A 21,854-nucleotide genomic window follows, 5' to 3' on the forward strand; every position below is an offset into this window, starting at 1 on the left:
CGATCTCACGGTGAACTCGTGGCCGTTAAGGAAGGGCCCAGCTATAAGCCTGGTGGCTTATAGGCTGGATGCCATGAGGAAGGCTGGATGAATGAGAATCTTGTGCTCGACTGGATGAAGTCCGTCTGGTGTAGTCGGCCCGGCGCACTGTTGTCGTTCCCGTCCATCCTAGTGCTGGACGCATTTTGTTGCCGTTTGGCCGACTCGATGAAGAGGCTGTTGCGTGAATCTGGCAATGAACTTGTTGTTATCCCGGGTGGGACGACGTCTCAGCTGCAGCCTTTAGATGTTTGCGTGAACAAGCCGTTCAAAGACATGGTCAAGCGGTGTTACGCAGATTGGATGCACTCAGGTGGGTCTGCAGCGACGCTGACTGGGCGGCTGAAGCGGGCTTAGCCGCGCTGTGCAATTGGATTGTGGAAGCATGGGCCAGCATACCAGAGGACCTTGTGCGTCACGCATTCAAGAAGTGCGGCATCTCGAACGCGCTCGATGGCACAGAGGATGAGTACCTCTGGGAAGATATGTCCGACAAAGAACTATCTGAAGAGAGCACAGCTGAGGAAGACAGTGATTGAAGTGCGGATTGCAATTTAAATAAATGCTTTCCTTGTGTTTTCCTAACTCGTATTATACGCGGATAAAACTTTTTTTTTTCCATTTCGTGTCCCAAAATTTTCACCTCGTACTATATGCGTGTTTGTATTATACACAGGTTTTTACAGTAAGAAATATTATTAGGCAACTGTACTTATTTGCTAAAAGGTCAAACTTCAATAGAATGAAGCTTCGATAGAACAAGCAATTTTACAATTTTGCTGACTTTGTAGTGTCTAAGTTTAACTCTACTTTGCAAACTTATGCAGACTCGTGAGCAAAAGTAAAATGACAAGGGATTGCGCTATAAAGCTGATTTTTTCTCTCTGCCTGTGAATGACAGTCCAAATTTGGCTTGGTGAAATTTCCAGTGTACTCGTCAATTTCAGTTCCTTACAAAGTTACTTACGAAGAAATTTAGTTATTTTGGACACCCTGTGTTCCATATACTTTTGCTCATGGGTGTACATTTCCATACACACACCACTTCAGAGATGGCTGAACTAGTGAAAAGATCCGAGGCAGAACTGTCAAACACTGGCAGCTATCATTAATTACTTTCTTATGTTACAGGCCCCAGCAATAATCGGGATTAATATTAGGCTGCTGTTGCAGCTGTTTGTGACACGAGTAGCGAATCTAAATGAGCAAAGCCCTCTAGACAACCTGAAAATTGTGTCATGTGGAAAGGCTCATGAATGGGGACATGACATCTTGTCATTTATGCAAGCAAGAGTGAACTAAACAAAAGAAGTGACAAAAGAGCGCATTATTTTAGAAGCAACTAAGTGAAAACACAGAAGACGAGTCTACTCGTAATACACAAAACTGGTCACTGAAATACAAGAAAAAGATATGTTGGAGCCAGCACATGTCACCCATTCCTCAAACAACCAAATACTAAGGAAAAATACTCACAGAGGTCCAGTGCTAGCTGCGAGATTTTCTTTGACTAGTACAGCATTCACACACAAGTCTGTGTCCTCCTTGCCTGGTACGTACAGTGACACTTTTGCACGCTGGAATTCTTCACTGTTTGCTGCAACAGGAGAAGCAACATACAGTTTAAAAACAGTAACTGCATTATAAGGTGCACATAGAATGATGCTTACCATGAACTTTCATCAACAGGTGTTTGCTCAAGGTCAATTTTGAGAGTCTTTTGGTTGCCTTAAAAAGAAAGATATTTAAAGCTCAGCTTTCACAAAACACAGAATTTGAGAAGTGGAATTAAGAAGTGGCAGCCTGAACCAGATCCATTTAAAATTTTTTTAACATGAATAAGAAATTTTTATAAGCTTGTAGCAGGTTGCACCACTCTGTCTTTTCTGGTGGATCACATGAATAATGATTTGCAATGCTGACTTAAAATCTTCACTAATTAACTTTGTTTTAAATTATTTAGAACAGATATTGCAACCACAGAAAGAAGATTGAACAAAGGGATGTAGAAAGGCAAAGAAACAACAATAGAAAACTGGTGCATTAAGTCCTTAACCCCCCCACATGATCACACAAGACTGGTAGGTTTTTTGCAAAGAACTGCATTACTGTATTTATTTGAATATAAGGCCAGGTTCCCCCCCCCTCCGCCCCCCATCACGCATTAGGTTTTGCCTTTAGGCGTAACTTCATGGCAGTGCCAATTTCACCTTATAGTGCGGCCTCACAGCACCGAAAATTGAGCCTTATTGCATGACTTTACGGCATTGCACACCACTATGCCGTGAAGCCACATTATAAGGCGGCAACCACATAGGATATTCAAGCGCCGCAACAGGCAGAGCCTGTCGAGCTATCGCGACGCTGCGTGGAGCAACCCCACATAAGTGACATCGCAAAATAAAAAAGTAGCAATGTTTTTGCATTGTTGTCTGAATAAATACAATCATGCGCCTGTAAAGTAATTGCAAACGTACCACGAAGACAATCTTTTAACCAAGGTGTATTAGACTTATTTTTAATATGCTGTCATCGCCAGTGGAATCAGTTCCATGTCACCAGTGTTAAATGATGTGGCACCATCTGGTGAGCCAAATTAAAAACACTTTCGCAACTCCTGGTGGTGTCTCAGGCCTAACAACTTCAAAACAAACAACTGATTTCAATAATAATGAGAAGGCAATGCCCATACATTGTCCTCAAGCTGAGACGAGACGAAGTGATGACTGATTTTACTATTTACTTTTCACTGTACTCAACAAATTGAGATCAAAGCGGGTGGATTTGTTGCTGCCATGTAGTTGCGCAATCACGCTGTAATCTACAGATGTCACCGTGTGAACTTCCGGGCGACAAGCAAAATTTTCTGGCAAAATTTTCTGGCTGGCTAAATACCGGCAACCTGACAAGTGACAGAAATGGATCGCATTGAACAACAGCAGAACCTATTGCTTGTTGCTGTCGCTTGTCACTGTCACTCGAAAACTGCGCGCATGTGGTTACGTGTTAAGGAAAAATTAGCGCTGCCGTGGAGCCACATTCACCTACAACCCGCACTCGCACTCTGCATGTTGAAGATGCCTTCCCACCATTTCATTGTCGCTATTTTGCTTTTTGGATGTGCTAGTAATTCAGTATTTCTAACATATACGCTGAATCTCAATAATCCATCAGTAACTCTACATCGCCTTATATTAGTGCGCATATTTAAGTTTTTTTTCATAGATCCCTCAACTGCACCCTTGCCTTATAGTCGAATAAATACGGCAACTGTACATGACTGCATTCAGCATGTCGGACCATCAACAGCACCTGCGAGGTCAGACCAGATGATGTGTGTGTGTGTGTGCTGTGTGGATAGACTTAGTTGTACAAGAGCTTACAAGAAAATATTCTGTGAAGGGAGTCACAATGTAATCGTGAATCTACAGCTTCAATGCATGTGGTCTCGTCATGCAACTTACTGACTGCATTTATAATTACTATACTTGCATCATAACTTGATCTATACTGGCATGGTACAAGCTCAGCTTCAGTCGATTTCAGAAAGAGAAAGTGAAAATTCACCAGGGCTTGCCTGGCTGGCCAAGTAAGCCAACGACATACCTCATCAGACCACGCACCCAAAACTGGAGCCACATCAGCAAGTGTCACGGGAATGGCCTGGATAGGAAGGTGCATGTACTTGTCCGGTATGCGGCGAACCCACATAACAGGCACCCGTTCCTGATTTCCATAGTCGACATAGAATACAACCACGTGAGACTTCCCATGTAGGCTGACCACACGACCTCGATACCACAACTGGTCATGAGGAAACTTTGCCAAGCAGACCATACCTGTATTTTCAAAGAAAGCCGGGACAAAGGCAAAACGTGAGGTGTCTTGCAATGCATGGGAACCCATGCCACAACTGCTCAACATGTGCTACTTATGAGTTGTTTTTGTGTGTACACACAGTGCTGTTATAAAAGGAAATGTGCGAGCACATGGCCTGCATTCCAACAGTGACTACTTATGGCACCGCCAGCATGTAACCAGGAAAGGCTTGACAGCTACTAGAGCCAACAATCAAAAGGTTAAAGCCATGGCAACTTTTGAATAAAGAAATCTCAAAGCAGCACGTGTCTTCTCACAGTTACTAATGGCACTCCGATACAGACCAGGTGTTGACATGTTCTTTTTCATTAAGGTGCTATCCATACATGCACTACTTAGACATGAAAGAGCAGTACTAAACCACTTTAGGCCGGCAAAGTGTTTCAAAAGTCTATTTTCGTTCATTTGGCAGGAAAATGTTGGCTAGCACTGGACAAAATGAAGGTAGGAGTTTTCTTTCCTGAATTTCGTGCCATAGCCTCTGCCCCGTATGTCACCGTGACATCACAAACTCCAAAGTAGCTGCTCTCACTAGGGCCGTTTTAGTGAAGGAAAATGTTCTCAAAACTTTCAAGGTTCAGTTTCTGGATTCTTAAGAATGCAATGCAGTCTTTTGTTACCAATGAACAATTAACTAGACCTGAACAGCCACTGTCAAAATCCATGACGTCATGTGGAGCTAGGGCATAAAATTCATGGTGATGTTGCCGCAAGTCTTTCATTTTCACATCTTTTCTGGCTTAGCAAGCCTACCGGTCCTGGCTTATTACCAGCTTACTAGCCTCATTGGGGGGATGACGACGACCGTGGAAATATTTTACTGCACTTATGTGTGCACTCCAGTGGGCCCCACACACCAGCTATTAGCACTTCAGTTGCAAACAGCACAAAGTGCTAATTACAAAAGTAAATAATATAAACACAGTAACCATAAGGTACACCATTCAAATTCAAGCACACTGTTGCAATCGGTATGGGAAGAGCACTGCTAGACGTCAATTTCCACTTTTCTACAGGCAGCGCACTATATGAGATTTGCTACATGCGTAATTGGTCCACAAAAAAAGCAACAAGCCTGCCCATGAAAGCTTCTGGACAGTATCTGGTGGCTGATAACACTAAAAGCATGGAACTTCCAAAGGGCAAAATATGAATAATGCAGTCCATGGTAGTTCTTCAGCACAACTGAGTCATTTATAATGAATGAATCAATTGATGAATCAAACACTCAATCACTCGGCCAATCCAAGCACAGATGTGCACAGCACTCACCAACTTCAGGAGCAAACAGTATGTCCAGCTCAGTGCTTTCATTGTTGCAGTAATGCTGTAACTCTCCAAGCATTTTCTGCATGCCCTCCACAGTAGAGCCCAGCTATGAAGAGGGAGGCAAAAAAAGTTAACACTTAGTGAGAGAGATCAAAAGAAAAGGAAAACAGGTCAACCAGATGCTCATTGGTTTGCTAGCGTACACAGAATAAAGGTGCTAAGGGGACAAAAAGAAAAGCAGAGAGAGAGGAGGGGGAGGCACTAGAATGGCACACAAGTGGTACTGCCCAACACACCTGCAACTGATCAGTGAGGCAATTGACTGCACAAATTCTAGCAGTGCCCACACAGCTTTGTGAGCTGTCAATACCCGAGGCCATGGTCCAAAATACTTTCTCTCTGAGAATGCTCTAGCATCCAGCTAGTTCAGCAATGCCCAAAGAAGACTGTGCTACTTGACGTCATAACAAGAACAGAAACAACACGTGTTTGATTGCCTCTTCATAGCTGTGCAGCTTGTACATCACTGTCTGCCTTTGGCTTCCCTCTTCAGTAAACACCTGATACAAAAGGCATTAGCATTTCAATAATGCAAAAAAGAATGCCTGCCACAGCAACTTTCCTTTTACGATTTCCCTTACCATCACCTGCAGCCACAGTTCTTGCACATTCAGCTTGTGAGAAAAGCACAAACATTATGTATGTGACAGAAATGAGGACACCATATTTTTTCGCATATAACCTGCAACCCCAATTACACCATTCCGGGGGGGAAAAAATTCCCATATTTTGCGGAAGTGTATGTATGCAACAATGCTAAAATATTTGAAAAACAGAGATGCATGACTCGTCCACGTTGTATTTTCGGCCAACGGCCCTGTTCACCCCTTCTCCGGCAATGCTGCCAAAGCTGGATTCACACATTGGACGTTATCGCAGACGAATCAGTCACGTGATATGTGACATGAATCAGATTACTTCGCAGCTAGCATTCAGACGACAGCGGTTGACAGCGTGGATGGAGAAGCCCTGGCATGGGCAACGGCAATGGGGCAAATGCGACTGTGCTGAACATCAGACCGTTGATCTGGCTCACCCCCGGATGCTTCACCACCATGCTGCTTGCTATCAAACGCAGAATGGTAAGCCGTAAAAAAGAAAAGAATGGGCGGCCATGAAAAGGGCAGAAGGGAGCTTCCACACACAGGGGTGGGAAAGGGAGAGTGGGGTTCCCTTAGAGATAACGAAACTTTGAATAGTGGAGAACCTTGCTTGAGGTGCGACTTAATGGCAGCGCGGCGCACACTGCCGTGAAGCCACACTTCAAGGCAGAATTCGCATATAAACCGAAACGTGACGTTACTGTTAAATGTTTTGAAATTCTGGTGCAGCTTATACTAGTGAAAATGGGGTAGTTGATGTTATGGTCAAGGCAAGCTATGAGGGAGCAAACCAAATGACTAGAGAGAGAAAAAAAAAAAATTGTGCCAACTCTCAACAGAAAAAATTGCAAGTACGCATTTCTCCCCCCTTTTCTTTTGTCATTTTCCTTAGTGTTGCATTATTTAAGGAGACACTGAAGTGAATGGCACTTTTAGCTGTATGCTGTAAATCCTGTGCACGACTCTAGTGTGTTCCGGAGCTCCAATCCAATTACAAAGTGCAGGTGTAGAAGAGACAGTCGGCAACACCGCTGGCACTCATGCAAAATGCTACTCGGGAGCTAATAATGCCCATGTGACTGGTTGAACTATGTACTTATATTACTAAACATTACAAAAAAAAAAGCAAGAACGACAAGGTAACACGAAGAACAAGAAGAACAACAAAGTAGGCCAAGACCTAACACCACTATTTTTCAGAATGTGATGACTGCAACATCTTGACGGCTGCGTGTATGTGCATCACAGGCAAGCTAGCACACTCATTTATTAAAGTGACATCTCTACGTCTTATAAGAAGCCAACAAACACAGCCACCAAGGATCCCATAGGGTAAACTACTTGTGCTTAATAAATTAATATAATGAACAATAAATTATTGGAAATTAAAGTGGATGAAAAAACAACTTGCCACAGGTGGGAACCGAACCCACAACCTTTGCATTTCACGTGCGGTGCTTTACCGATTGAGCTACCGTGGCACCGTTTCCCCATCCACTTTCTTGGGTATTTATGTTTCCTAGTAGAACCGTGGGAGTGCTAGCCAGCGCCACCACTTGCAAACCTTGGTGGCGGATGTGGAACATCCTTTCTGCCGCAGGCGCCACGAGAACGTGATCTTTTTGGTTGAAGGCAACGGGTCAATAAACCCACGCATGCTACCTGAAGGCATCAATGTTGCCGGATACGAGACCCTCGTTATGTAATAAACGAGAAGAAAGAGGCTTAACTGAGGGGCCCGATTTTTATTAGTCATATCAGTTTGTTGGCTTCTTATGATATGATTAATAAAAATCTGGCCCCTCGGTTAATCCCGTTTCTTCTCGTTTATTTCTACATCTTGTATCTCTTCAATCTTGCGATTTCATGCACACTGTGGGGTGCTTGCATACGGTCAAGACATGTCGAGCTTTTTGTTAGATACCTTCACAGTGGGTGAAGTTTGCCTATAATGCTATTGCATGAAAGCGCTTCTATGCCACATTTATGAGCTTAATTCTTAGGATATGCGAACGTAAAGAAGTCATTGCCCGTACTCACAAGCAGCTTGAGGCTTGCCATTCTGCTTGTTATCCCTTCAGCCATTTCGAGTATAACAATAACCAATACAAAAGCACACAGACAGCCAAACAATGCAAACACACACTGCAAGTCCATGTTGACTCTGCACAGAAAAGTGCACTTACCTCTTGTACAAAGATCTTGTGCGGATGGTGTATGCAGCTGACAATGACATTTACGATCTGGCCAGCACAGAGATCAGTGGGTGAATAATACTGACGACGAGTGCTTGCTTGAGATTTCTCTGAAAACAAACATGAACATTTTGCTCACGGGCTCACAAACAAGAATATACAACACATGCACGGACTCATTCAGGAAATATTACACAGACTGTGCAACACCTTTTACACATTGTGTAAAATGTGTTTGGTATACGCCTATGTGAATATTCGACCAAATGTTATGCTATTTGAGATTTCCTTCGGCTCAAATTTCAGTAATCAAAGTTTCAGAAGTCCCTAAAGCTACAAATGTACATATTTTGCCATATAAGTTCCCCACCCCCAATTACAACACAGATTTTTTTTTTTTTTTTAATGCGAGTATAGACAGCAAAAATAACTGCATGTGCAACATCTGAATAAATGTAAAAAGAGTGTATATATACAGATGCATGAACTGCCCAGGTTGTATTTTCAGCCAGCAGCTCTTTTCCCCAATTTTCCAGGGAAATTTACCCAGGGAAATTTCCAGGGAAATTTAGGTTTCATGGCAGCTCAACTTGCTCTGGCATGAAACCACACCTCAAGTCGAAATTCACATTTAACCTGCACCCACGTCTTTGTTAAATTTTATAAACTATTTTGTGCATGTTATACGCACAAAAATATGGTAAATCTTTAAACAATCTACAGCTTCGGTTTTGGTGACTAAGTCACATCAGATAGCTCAAAGCCAAGACAAGGCAAAGACGAATTCGTTTACAGGCACTTGCCGTTCTCTGTCAAAAAGCCTATTTGCACCTCAGCAGCTCTGGGTCACGTGACCTCGGAGAGAACATCACCATGGCTGTGCATGGCTATGGCTAAGTCTTGTTTAATAGCATATGATGGGCAAATGTGAAAGGCTCTCACAGCCTCAACCACCACAAAATATTACGTAGACTGAAGAAACAGTGAGTAGGAGCTTTTAAATGAATTTTCTGTGTTGCTGTAGCTGTAAGAAATGTTAACTTGCATTTTTGCATGAAAACATCTAATAGTGGCACTTTGAAAACAAAATGAGTCCGGTTTCGTTCCTTATTTCTTTTTTTTTAGAATAAAGAAGGGACTGTTTTTTTAAAATATTTCATGGTGCTTTTACATCAAGATTTTATGCAAATCCCACAACTATTCGAACTACAGTGAAACCTCGTTAGTACAAACACCACATTAATGAACTTTCCAGAAATACCTGCTGACTTCTTATAGTTTCACTGCAAAAATATTGCAGTACTATGAAATTCTGAATACTGAACTTTTCAGAATAACAATTGTTATTCAGTTTCCCTGCGATGCTAACGTCTCAGTACTACGAACTAATATTCTGCAATCTGGGGATTCTTAGATTTCCATGTATCTTTCATGGCAGCCGTAACAGTAGGCAAGCAGACAACAAGGTGCAGGGAGCAGACGTTGCAGCGCATGGGTTCGAAAAACCCGAGATGGCACCCGAGAAAAAAATAATGCGGGCGAGCGGAGGCGACGACGCATCAGATTTTGCAAGTGCATGCTTCGCACAGGAAAGTGTCACCTAGCAATGAAGGCGAGCATCTTCCTTCTTCTACCCTTCTTTCTGCACATGCCTCTTTCTTTTGCAATTGGTGCTAGGCTGTGCTCCCTAAAGGGCAGCAGAACATAGCGCCAACCTTTCCGTTCACATCAAACCAGTTCTCTTTCTACGGTCATACTAGCTATGCGTGCAGCGAGATGTAACTTCCGTTCCTGCAGGGATGCCACACGGTCGCACTTTGCACTTTTCAGATGGTGTCGTTTACACGCGCTTACACTTTGACATAGTTCAAGTGTCCGCCTCGAGCGAGACAGCTGTGGAGTTTATGGCAAGAAATGTGAAAAACAAACAAAAACCAAGAAACACTGTGCTTTGGAGGCAACATGGAGCTACCTTTATGTCAGTAGTTTTCTCGGCATCAGCATCTGTTCTGTGCGCGTCACCTTTATTATATGGTGCTTTGGTGATGTGTGGCGGCAGAATCTATGAAAAATAACAACAGCATGTGCCGAAAGCCAACAGCGATGTTTTCATGGATAGCCTATATGGTGACAACCTATGAATTGATGGGTTGATAGGTGGTATGGTTAATTTTGGGGCTTTCCATATAATGATCTTTCAGAATAACGAACAATTTACCACGGTCCCCTGAAGTTCGTTATATCGAGATTTCACTGCACTATTCACTTTGAAATTATTCAACCCTAATTACTATTCACTTTGACTTCACTTTAAGCCGAAAAGTAATATTCGCACAGGCCTAGTCTAGTATTAAAAGGCATCTCAAGAATCTTTCTATAGAATTATCGGCAATTATATGCTGCCACTTCTATGCCACTCACAGCCTTCCCCCATTTTTATAGCTCCTACACAAAGCAGTGTACCCCAAGAATATGGAATAATTACCACATATCGTCATGGCCTAGGGATAGTGTGGCATGACGGTCTCCCACTGCCCATATTCGAGGCCGTGGAGTCAAAGCAATGGTGCTCTTGCATAAAACAAACAAAGTGCCACCTGCCTAGGAGCTGCTAATGCTTCGCACGAGTTCTGAAAATCCTTCCGATTGTGCTGCCTCTTCTCATCTTCCAGCAGAACTGATACTTTGCCCTGTACTGTGGTAGCTAACTATGGCTGCTAGAAGTACTATTGCGCTCAATATGAGTTGCAAAACAAGAGTCCGTTTTTTTTTTTGTGTGTGTGTCTATAGGCGCTGCCACACGGTGCCCATATGGCAGCACGGCAACATCTACAAAGAAAAAAAAAAATTGCGGAACACCTTTCCAATTAATGTAGTGCTTTGTTTATGAGTGCAATAGTACCCTCACGCTTCACCTTGTTTATTCGTGTTTATATGTTAGATTCACTATGGCTGCATGCCGTTTCTAGTTATGGAGGTCACAAAATCAGATTTCCCATTTATGATTTTACTGGCAGAGGAAGAGAAGAAAAAACATTTATTGAAAAAAAAAAGAAAGAAAGAAAGGACAAGCAGATATCTTTCTGCTTGTGCGGGGAGGCGCCTTTAGTCCAAGGCTCCTGCGACTCTTGCTGTCTCCCGGGCCCACCGCACCAGTTGCTGCTGGTTATGAAGGTCCGAACTAATCAGCACGGCCTCCTACTGTTCAGGTGTGGGGTTGAGTATTATGCTTGCCTGCTTGATTCTTTCACAAGTAAGCAATTGCTGTCAACAACCAACTTTTCTGACATGCCTGATAATTTGGACACCTTCGAGGCACTGCCATATACCCAATAGAGCCAATGTATAACATCTGAAATTTTGGACGCTAAAACCCTTCACTGTTCGTTTTTTCTAACTTTTTTGCTGCGATTGCAGATCCGAAACTGCATTAATCGAAGCCACGGCTGGCGCCACTTTGATTATCCTGCAGCCTCAAACCAGCGCTCTCGCACACCAATCGTCTGGCAGTCGCAGTGACTACAGCAAGTGACTGCACTTCTAGCACACCAGTGCCCAGTCGTATCAGACGCTGGACACATGTGCCTCAAGTTGAGCAGTGAATCCGCTTACGTGAAATTGAAGTACGTCTTACTAAAAATTGTTTTCTCGGCATGTTAGGCTATGTGTTACGACACTGTTAAAATGGGAACTTCACGCGCTCGTTGCCCTATACTGCATAGATAAAACTCTTCGTTCAAATTTTAAAAATGCTCACTGACATTTTCTCTAAATCACTCATTCTGAAGACTTTTAGGATTGCGCAAATAATCAATAGTCTTGAATATGCCACTGAATATTATGATATTTGCTTCCGTTTGAATTTCAGTAGTAGGCATTTCCAATTTATTCGAAATTACATAAACATAAACATAAATATATGTACAACTGAAAGGTTCGATTTCGGAGATCAAGTCACAGAGCCATTAACACAGTTCATAACCAAAACACGCTAAAGAAATCGATTACAGTTGCCGACCAACTTTCTGGACCTTCTCGATTATCCGAAGAACCCCAAAAAACCACCAACTTTTAGTGAATCAATGCATAATGGGGGCCAACATTCCAGCCTGAGATTACATGCATAACCAAGGATTGCAGAAGCGGTTTTTGGGTCCGTAAGCAATGAGCAAACAATTAAAGTGAGTGTGCATACCAAGAGTTCGCCCTTGTGCTTACTGGATGGGACAGGTTAAACTTGCGCATGTAGGCAGAAAGCACCAAGCTGAATTTGTGCAACACAGTATAAATGGCTGGCATTACACTGTTAAAGGGACACCAAAGGCAAATATTAAGTCAACGCAAATTGTTAAAATACCACTCCAGAAACCTCACAGTGCATGCTTCCTGCCATGAAAAGACTTAGGGAAAATCACGTCTTAAGGGTCCGTGCATAGCTCAGCACAATTCAAATCACTTGTCCTCCAGCGGAGAGTTGTGATGTTTTATAGTCATCACCGCCCCTTACTGCCATCGATAAGTAAAACAGCACCTGAAAGCCGCTGCTATGGTTTCTTGTGCGATACACAAAGCATGGCCAGTAACTGAGCCAAGACAGCTTCGATAGCGCGGAAACGGAAGGGAATGCGCATGCCGAATCGTAAATACGATCGTCAATGCTTGTTGCGATGGAACTCTTTCTCTGCTACTTGCAGCCTATGCGAGTTTCACAGGCCTCTAAAACCAGCACAGCACTACACGATAACGAAAATTCTAAAATGCGAGAGCACAACTTGCGCAAGAGTCAAGTGAAAATGAAGCCTTTCGACCACGCGCGCTGTTGTCAAGGGTAACGCCAGAGAGTTTTTTAATGTGTTAGCGTTTTTAGGGTACTTCCTGCAGTTTCCAGGGGCTATCTGTGTATGCTTGTATCTACACATCTATGTATGTCCGTTTGTGTCTAATTGTTTTCCCACCTACCTGGGTCACACGGTAGTCAGTGGTGGAACGGGTGGCGCATTGGGCTGCTGTGCTGAGGTTGCAGAGTTCGAAACCAACCACAGTGCCAAATTGGATCACCGAGCATGTGGTAATGTGTGCATAAGAACCACTCTTCAACGATCCTCTTTCACCCAACATGGGTCACTTGAACGCGGGACTGAGTAGGTAGCGATGTTTCAAGAAATTTTTTAATGCCGACTTGGGGTTCAGTCGAACCCATGTATGATGATACCGGTTTTAAGAATTTATCGGTTATAACAATGAAAACTTGCTGCACCGTCAACTTTTGTATGCTTTCTACGGAGAAATAACCGACTTACTATAATGTCCCATGCCGCATTATCAGGTGCAACGATGAAGTCTGGCTGCTGGGTGTCTATGCCAAAGGTAATGGAATGTGAAGTCCTTGAAAAGAGAAAAGAGTGAAATGCGAGCCGCTGCACGATCGCCCGCCACCCCAACTGCGGCGGCGCTTCTTTCCATGAGAGATGCACAAAAGCCTCATGTGCATCGCTGCAGTCTCCCTTCCACCCTTCCGAAAACGAATGGGCTGCGCCGATAACTCTGAGCCGCGCCACCCTCCGAAACACGAATGGACTGCCCCAACAGCGCTGACAACGCTGCCGGCGCTGCTCCCAGATTGCTCGCTGGGCCCTCATTCTGCACAATTATGCTAATGGATTAAGTCACTCGTGCTTGTCCTTGTTCATTGCGTTGAAGTCATTCCTGGCCAAGTAGTTTATCAGACTTGTTCGACTTGCCACTGAAACGGAACATGGCTGATCTGCCCGCTGATCACTGGCAATGCACAATGTTGCCGGTGAAAAGAAAGTGCAGTGCTATAGATGGAAATGAAGTGCTTCTAACCAATGAGACAATCGTCGTGAACATGCTTGCATCAGATAATGACAGTGACGGCCACGAGGGCAGTGCTGACGCAGCAGGGCAGGCTGCCTCAACATTGTCCCCACAGGAGGTCCTGTAGATGATTCAGTCCCTCATGAGCTTTAGCGAGGGACCTTCCGCTTCACTACATGGGGCACCTGGATGCCTTGGAGAAGGACGTCAGCAAGCTTCACATAAAGCAAGTAAGGCTGACGGATATGCAGTTTTCTCGTGCAAGCCAGTAGGAAGTATGTGGCGAGATGCTTGTGGCAACCTCGTCCCAGCGTTTCTTCTGGATTTCTCAAGCTGAAATGCTGTCATGGCAACCTCCCTGCATTCTTTAAAAGGCACCTTTTGGGGCCACCAAAGGGATGCCTTGGCGGAGCTCGTATGTCACTTGCCGCCCGTGACCCGTTTGCAGTTGTTATAGCAGTGCCATTCTTGAACGCCGACAGCCGCGGCTTGTTAACAGCGTGCAATCGCAGTGCGCAGGAAGCAGAGTGAAACAGTTAAACGAGTCAACACAATCGGAAACCGGATGGAGGAAGGTGGTGGGGAGGAGAACTGGCCTCCCCGCCATTATAGCTTTCTCGGAACAGCTATGCCATCCCCCATTTTGATTTCTTTTTTTCATGCAACCCAGTTATAACAATTATCGCTTATAACAATGGAATTTTTGTAGCACTTGAATATCGTTATAAGTGGGTTCAACTGTACTGGGCATGTGCCACTCGGTCTCCAATAAACCTCTTTAATGCCAGCTTGTGTTATCCGGCATGTGCCAGGATGGCCTCCGAAATGCATGGCGAAATGCCATGCATTTCGGAGGCCACACGTAGGCTTCGCGGGAGTAGTGCTAGATGGCCCCAAGTGTTCTTACGGAACACAAAAGAGGAGTCTCACTGTACTACACGCCTCATACACACCTCATTTCGGCGGTGGCAATACATTGTATTGCAATATTGATTAATTACTGTAGGCAGTCATTGTAAGACGGGTTCCACCGCAGTTTCTTTTTCCAAGAATCCATAAGTAGACAAGTTACATCTTCTGTCATATTATAATGCAATGCAATGATCTATTTATTATGAGTGGTTGAGCACTAGTGACAGAATTATAATGAGGAGTTACTACGTCATTTGGCTAGTACTTGAATATCAGGGGGAGCCTCAAGTGGTGTCCTGCGCTTACCTTAATTTCTCAGATACTAAAGCTCTGTTGGCGATAATATTGATGCTTTAGACGTTCTTGAGCATTAAACCATCACTTCAGCTTGACTTAATGTTTACCTTAGGTATCCCTTTAACACCACGTTCGATACCTGCACTTCACAGCATCACGGTGACGCACGAAACACATTGTGCGACGTAACAAGCAAGCACGCCCCCATGATCTTGACAATAATCAAATTTCAAATAGACTGAACTGCAAAACTGACCAAAAGTTTGTCAACAAATTTTCTGTACTGCTAGCTTTATAAATGTTAAACTTGTGCTCTGTCATGAAAATGCCTAAACAACAGCACTTTGAAAGTAAACTGATTCTAGAAATGAAGCTATTTCCGTCTATGTGAGTAAAAGGATCTTTCTAAAAAAAGAATTTCAGTTTTTGGATGTTGTGTTAAGGTTTAATGCAGCTCTAACTATTTCAACTCATCTTAACTACATTTGGTCCTAAATTAGTCGACATTATTACTATTTGCATCGAACCATGCAATTGATATTCGCACAAGCCTGAAGATATTAACCTACAATTTAAAGAAAGCAATCCTGCAAGACATTATATTGCAGAAAAATCGAGCTAAGAAATCGAGAGAGAGCTTTCGTTTCTTTTTTCTCTCCATCAGCTCAGAAGAAGTACTGCATCCAACATGGTGCAATAGTGACATCTGAACTATAGTCGAATGTCGATAATTCGAACTTGAAGGGGCTCAAAATTTTTTCGAATTAAAAGAAGCTAATTGAATGGAGGACTCACCTGCAGTGGTGCATGTACACTGAGCTAACACACGAGTGGGAAGTTCCACAAGATTTACTCGCACGTATTTACAAGTTACAGTCAGTTATTAGGCGGATCGGTGCTCGTATTGTGATAGGAGACGACAGCGGGTGCACGCGTGTATAGTTAAAGGAAACACACCATGTCCAGTGACAATTGGCCCTTCAAACTTTTGGTGTGCTTCACCGCGTAAAACTTCTGTATTGGGGCGAAGTTGACCTTTGGAAACGAGCATTACGCAACGCCGTGCCATGCTTTCCGCGCTCTGAAGTCATTGGCGAAGATAACAAAGGTGGAGTTGGCGCCATAGCTAATAGCAGTGAATTGTTTCAATGAAAAACACGGTACCGAACAGCAAGAAGCTTGATAGCAAACTTCGAAGCAGCTAGGCCTCGCGTTGCCGCAGTATGGCTACGGCTGCCAGCGGATCTGCATGCGAGAGCGCCTGTGTGAGGCAGCGAGATAATCAAAATGGTGGTGTCTGTGGCTTCAACTAATGCCATTTCAGACCTGCGGTTATGGCAAAAAGTCCGAAAAATCGGACGGTGAAGGTTTTTTGCGTCCGCAATTTCAGACATTCTTATACATTGACTATGGGGTACATAGCGGTGCCGCAACACTAACAGAAGTCTCCAGCCTATCACAAACAGAAGTACTTTGTGAGGAATGCCGATCGGGGGCACCGCCGCGTGATTTGGCGCACTGCTGAGACCATTGTCAGAGCGCAGTGTGTTCGAATTAATCGTCGCAAACGCCCGCGCGTTCGAATTACCGGGCGTTTTCGCCCATTTGTATACACATAACTTTGACGGGACCACGGCGTCAGTTCGAATAAACTGGATGTTTGAATTAGGCATGGTCGAATTAACGAGATTTGACTGTATCATTACCTGTCATCAGGTAAAATGAGATTGAGAAATAAAAGGCCATATATGGAGACAGGAAGATCGGGGAAAAAAACGAAAGTGAATTTAAAACTACAGCAATGCAAACTGACAGGATAGGCAGCAAAAGCTTGCCTTCTGAAACTCTTTTCAATAGTGCTATAGCACTAACAAGGGGGTTGGTGCTGATTAATGCAAGAAAGTAGCAAGTATCACCTGATTTGCTCCCACCGGGCAGGTGATAGCATGCAGCATCTAAAAAGACTAGTGCATCTGTGATGGAGGTTCGGACGTCACCACAGCCGCCTTCACTGTCGTCAACGAGGTCCACAGAGAGAAAGTCGGGATGGCGCTGCACCTCCTGCAAAGTGTCAACACCCACCCGGCCATCAAAACTGAATCAAATAAAATTACACTGTTTTAACATCTCAAAGCAACTCGCCGTAGTGGAAGGCCCTAGATTAATTTTGACTACCTGGACTTCTTAACAGGGAAACTAAACAGGAACGCTAAATCAGCTGAGACTGGTAAAGTATTCTATAAACTCTATCTTTGCAAATTTTGCAGGACTAATAGGTTGGTTATTAGAAGAGAAAATTAACATAAAATTTAAGTCTAAATTTAAATCCCAAGCACCAGCACATCAGTGTGATTTCGCAACATTCAAAGTACTTTCTTGTAATTCGCCCGTTGTGGTTCAATGAAGGTTTTTCAAACTTGTACTGCCTTTGGCTCACTTGAATTACAGTTTAGTCCATTTTTACCAACAAACAAGCTAACTAACTCTGAGCAGAAGCAATAAAAATACAGCAGCGACACTTAAGACGGCTTACTTGTGGGAATACGAAAGCATTATAGTTGCTTTGGTGAAATGTCTTTCTGCTCGTTCTTTGCCCACGCAAGCTCTCACCCAGATTTTAACTGCACCTCGGTAAGATGAAATTAAAAGTTGCCAAGCGCCTCAACGTGCTCGCTAGCCCGCGTGGAGCTCATAACTAGAAAGACCGCTCAGCAGCATTCAATGGGGCATTAATGCTTTTTATTTTATACACTCATGACGTGGTGCCACCTCCTGCCCACTGACTGCACCGTCACATGCCCAACGACACACGCTCTAGGCCAAACGTTCAGTCTGCCAGATGGCTGCAACGTCACATGCATGATAACGCATGCACAAGGCCCACATTTAGTCAAGTAGAACCATAGAGCTGCCATAGCATCGGGGAAGTGTGCTCGTTTCGCAGACGGAAGACCTGGGTTCAATTCCCACCCAGATTGTAATTTATCTAATATCCTTTTCAAAGGCATCAATTTACTTTGTTTACAGGAACCTCCTTGAGAAATTTCAAGTCAATTCGAGTTTTTCTAAATTTGTTTTACTTGTTGCCATCGGCCATTTTTGGTCCCATCAGTCAGTCACGCTGCTGACTATAACGTCAGATTTTCGCTAAATGGGGCATATAATGCTATCGCACTTTTAAAAATCCACAATGTCTAAGCGAGTCGGCGCAAGATCTTCAAGGCGTCATTGCGAGCCACCCTTGCATCTCTTGTGGTGCACAGTCAACGACCGACTTTCCGGATGCCCGATTTTTCAGACATGGCTGATAATTCCTATGCCTTCACGGTACCAGCATGGTACCCACAGAGTCAATGCGTAAGAATGTCTGAAATTTCGGATGCAAAAACCCATCGTCATCTGATTTTCCTGACTTTTTGCCATTACTGCAGGTGTGAAACGTCATTGATTGAAGTAACAGACACCACCATTTTGATTATCTCGCCACCTCAAACAGACACTCTCACACAAAGAACCGCTGGCAGCCACAGCCACCACCATGGCAATGCAAGGCCTAGCTACTTTGACGTTTGCTACTGAGCTTCTTGCTATCCGGTGCAGTGTTTTTCATTAAAACAATTCACCGCTATTAGCAATGGTGCCGACTCCACCTTTGTAATCCTCACCAATGGCTTTGAAGGTCGGAAAGCACGAGGCATTGCATAATGCCTGTTCCCGAAAGTCGGCTTCGCCTCAATGCAGCAATGTTACGCGGTCAATCATACGCAAAGTATTGCGGTGAAGCATACCAAGAGTAGGAAGGTGGCAAGTGTCACGGGACACGGTACGTATTCCTTAGTCATACACACCTGCACCCGCCGTCTCCTGTTCCAGTATGAGCACCAATACACCTAATAAGTGCACTGACAGGCCTTGAGAGCTATTTGAGACGTGCCTTTGTTTCTTTCGGACTGCCCAATTTTTCGGACATTTTCGCACCCTCTAGGAAGTCCAAAAAATCAGACGATTGTATTAAGTCTGCTCTCATGGTGCTTTGTTTCTTTTTTACTGTAGAAGCGCTATTTACTAATACAGCTACAGTTATTTTTCTCTTTAGTGTCCCTTTGATGCATGCCTTAGTCTAAGTCTATTAGGTAACAAGCATTTCTGTGTTCTACTGCCACTAAAATGCAGCCGCCACGGCTGGGAACCAAACGCACAGCCTCAAATGAGCAGCAGAACATTGTGGCCACTGAGCTGCTACGGCAGGCCCAGTTGCCAACAAACACTGCAAGTTCAACTTACTGCCTGTTGGCACCCTAAAATTTTCCATGAGCTAAGCAAATAACCAAATGTTTAACAAGTGAAGGTGAGCTCTTTACCGAGCAATGCGAACCAAAAAGGCAATCTTATAATAAACTTTATGAGAAAGGAATTAAATGCTAAGTGCAAATTTTTATGAACATATAAATCTTTCACAAACATAACATAGAGGAAAATATAACAAAGATCTGAAATCTGCAGAAGAAAACAGATGCTTCCTGAATATGCGAGATTTTACAACACATTTGTGAGCACAGATGCAAAATTAGGCAAAATTCATTCCAAGTTCATTGGTGGATGATCTTTGCAGCAGCTATAACAATGTTATTTACAACTGTCTTCCAGTCATAAGACTACGAAGCTGCGAGCAGAACAATTTGGGCATGCACAATCAGATTTTCAAGTGAAAGGATATAAGAAAACCTCTTCAAAAGCTACGGCATATGATTGTGTTCTAGTGTACAAAGCTGACAATGAGCTTTAAAGTTATTCTGACTTCATCAATTGAGTATATTTATAGCAGCTACAATAATACTTAAAACAGTCTTCCAATCATCAGACTTTGAAGTTGCCAGCAGAAAAGCTTAAGCATGACCAATGAGATTTTCAAATGAAATGACATAGCAAAACCTAGGCTCTTCAAAAGCAACATAATTGACTATTACTATGTGCTATAATGAACCAAGCTGACAGCCATAATTGTTTGTATGTGTCCTGAAACACTGTCGTGTGCTGAAGTTTTGCTGGTAAAAACATGTAGACAGAAATCAAACATGATTTGGTTAATTGCAAGCATTGAAACAGGTGCAACCAATTCTTTATTCTCATAATGCAGAAAGGAGTAGGTGCAAGATGGGGAAACTTACCCTAAGAATTAATTTTCTGTTCAGTGTAAGCTTCCCAAATAGAGCATTGTTCTCCCTTTTCCAGCGTCCATCCTGAAAATGGGGTAAAAAAGAAGCACAGCCATCAAACACAGCAACCAAAAGGGTATCGAACTTACATGCTACCCATCAAATGGGTGGACCCATTTTATTGTCCATGAAACTGTGAAAGTGGAACTTGGTTGTTACTACACTTATGAATTGCAGTATAACCTCATTAGAACAATGTTGAAGGGGGAGCCATAATCACTTTGTTATATCAATTACTGCAATATGAATCTCTATGACAATTTGAAGGGGAATTTCACTTACTTCGTTATATCTATTACTTCATTATGATAAGGTTTGACTGTATGTCGCTTATGAACTGGGATGATGAAGTCAAGACAGCCAAGAACAAAAGAAAAATAGTTACTCTTGTTTTGGGGCCACAGCAGCGTCAGAAGCAGCTCTTAGTGGCTGTCAGTACAGTTATTAAACGTCTAGATGCTGCTTGTTTTATGACCGAAGATGATACTGTGTGTAATTAGGAACATGTACTTTGTGTTCCGTGGCAGTGGCCCCTTTTTACTCTGCTTCGCCACATAACACAACTGTAAAGCAGCATAGCTAATTTAAGGAGACTGGCCATTATGCATAACACCCTTGCCTTAAGCACACTCCTCAATGCATGTCTCGATTTGAAGCTGACTTAGGCCTACACTGCCTACACACAAATGACTTGGATATAAATCCGAGTTCAGCTAGTTACCTTGCACATAATGGCAATTGAGAAGCGACTGTGCTGCATGATGCGTCTATTTTTTTTTCTCGTGGTGACAATAGGGTAGTTTGTCGGGAGATTTATGGCAATGCCTATACAGCCTGGAGGTCCAGTTGAAATTCGGGAGTATCCTGGACAAATCAGGAGAGTTGGCAGGTGTGCATTTTACAGTATTTGCACGATTCTAACATGCGCCAAAATCAAATACGCTCCTACTTTCTATGTGTCCAAAGCAAAAAAACTAACCTGGAAATGACATTAAAGGTCCTAAACAAAGTAGAAATTTAACGTGCACCCGATTTTTCAACAAGAAAAATTAGCAAGGGTCTAACATGTGTTGAACAATGCCTGGTTTCCTAAAGTCAGCTTTGCCGCAGTGCACTCATGTTATGTGGGAAAGCATATGAACAATACAAAGGCGATTTTGGTTTCGTGTCCGACTGCACTGGCCAAGCAATTTGTGGCCCAACTTTCTCGAAAAAAAAAAAGAAGGTGCAAATTGGAATTGGGTATATACTACAATCAGACATTGTGAACTACAGTTATTGCTTGAAAATATTCTTAGGGCTGGCCAAAAATAAGCGTTTTGGGCGGGAGATACGTCTTCAACGCATTCATTAACCCCAAGCTCTGCCGAGGCAGACGCTGCTACTAAAGGTGTCGCTACTGGGATCACCATAGGGGTTAGGCATGTGCATGCTGATTGGTCCAGCTTGAATTGTGTGGCAAAGGCCAATTTTAGGATCAAAATAACGAAAGTTTGCCCAAAGAAATGCATGGGCACCGAATGGGACCTCCAGTCAGGATCGAATTA

At 43.3% G+C, this 21,854-nt stretch overlaps 1 protein-coding gene across 2 annotated transcripts in view; it reads right to left on the bottom strand.

Annotated features, from left to right (window-relative positions):
• qin (tudor domain-containing protein qin) overlaps positions 1-21,854 on the bottom strand; it is a 118,920-nt gene that overhangs the window by 31,349 nt on the left and 65,717 nt on the right. For both annotated transcript variants that reach the window (XM_072288838.1, XM_055066525.2), the window contains exons 19-25: positions 20,260-20,331; positions 17,008-17,152; positions 8,036-8,154; positions 5,191-5,293; positions 3,646-3,878; positions 1,710-1,767; positions 1,516-1,636 (exon numbers count right to left, since the gene is read on the bottom strand). In XM_072288838.1, the coding sequence (XP_072144939.1) occupies positions 1,516-1,636; positions 1,710-1,767; positions 3,646-3,878; positions 5,191-5,293; positions 8,036-8,154; positions 17,008-17,152; positions 20,260-20,331 (851 nt within the window). The remainder of the gene's footprint in view (positions 1-1,515; positions 1,637-1,709; positions 1,768-3,645; positions 3,879-5,190; positions 5,294-8,035; positions 8,155-17,007; positions 17,153-20,259; positions 20,332-21,854) is intronic.

This window comes from Dermacentor andersoni, chromosome 6 (assembly GCF_023375885.2).
Source record: "Dermacentor andersoni chromosome 6, qqDerAnde1_hic_scaffold, whole genome shotgun sequence".
NCBI lineage: Eukaryota > Metazoa > Arthropoda > Arachnida > Ixodida > Ixodidae > Dermacentor > Dermacentor andersoni.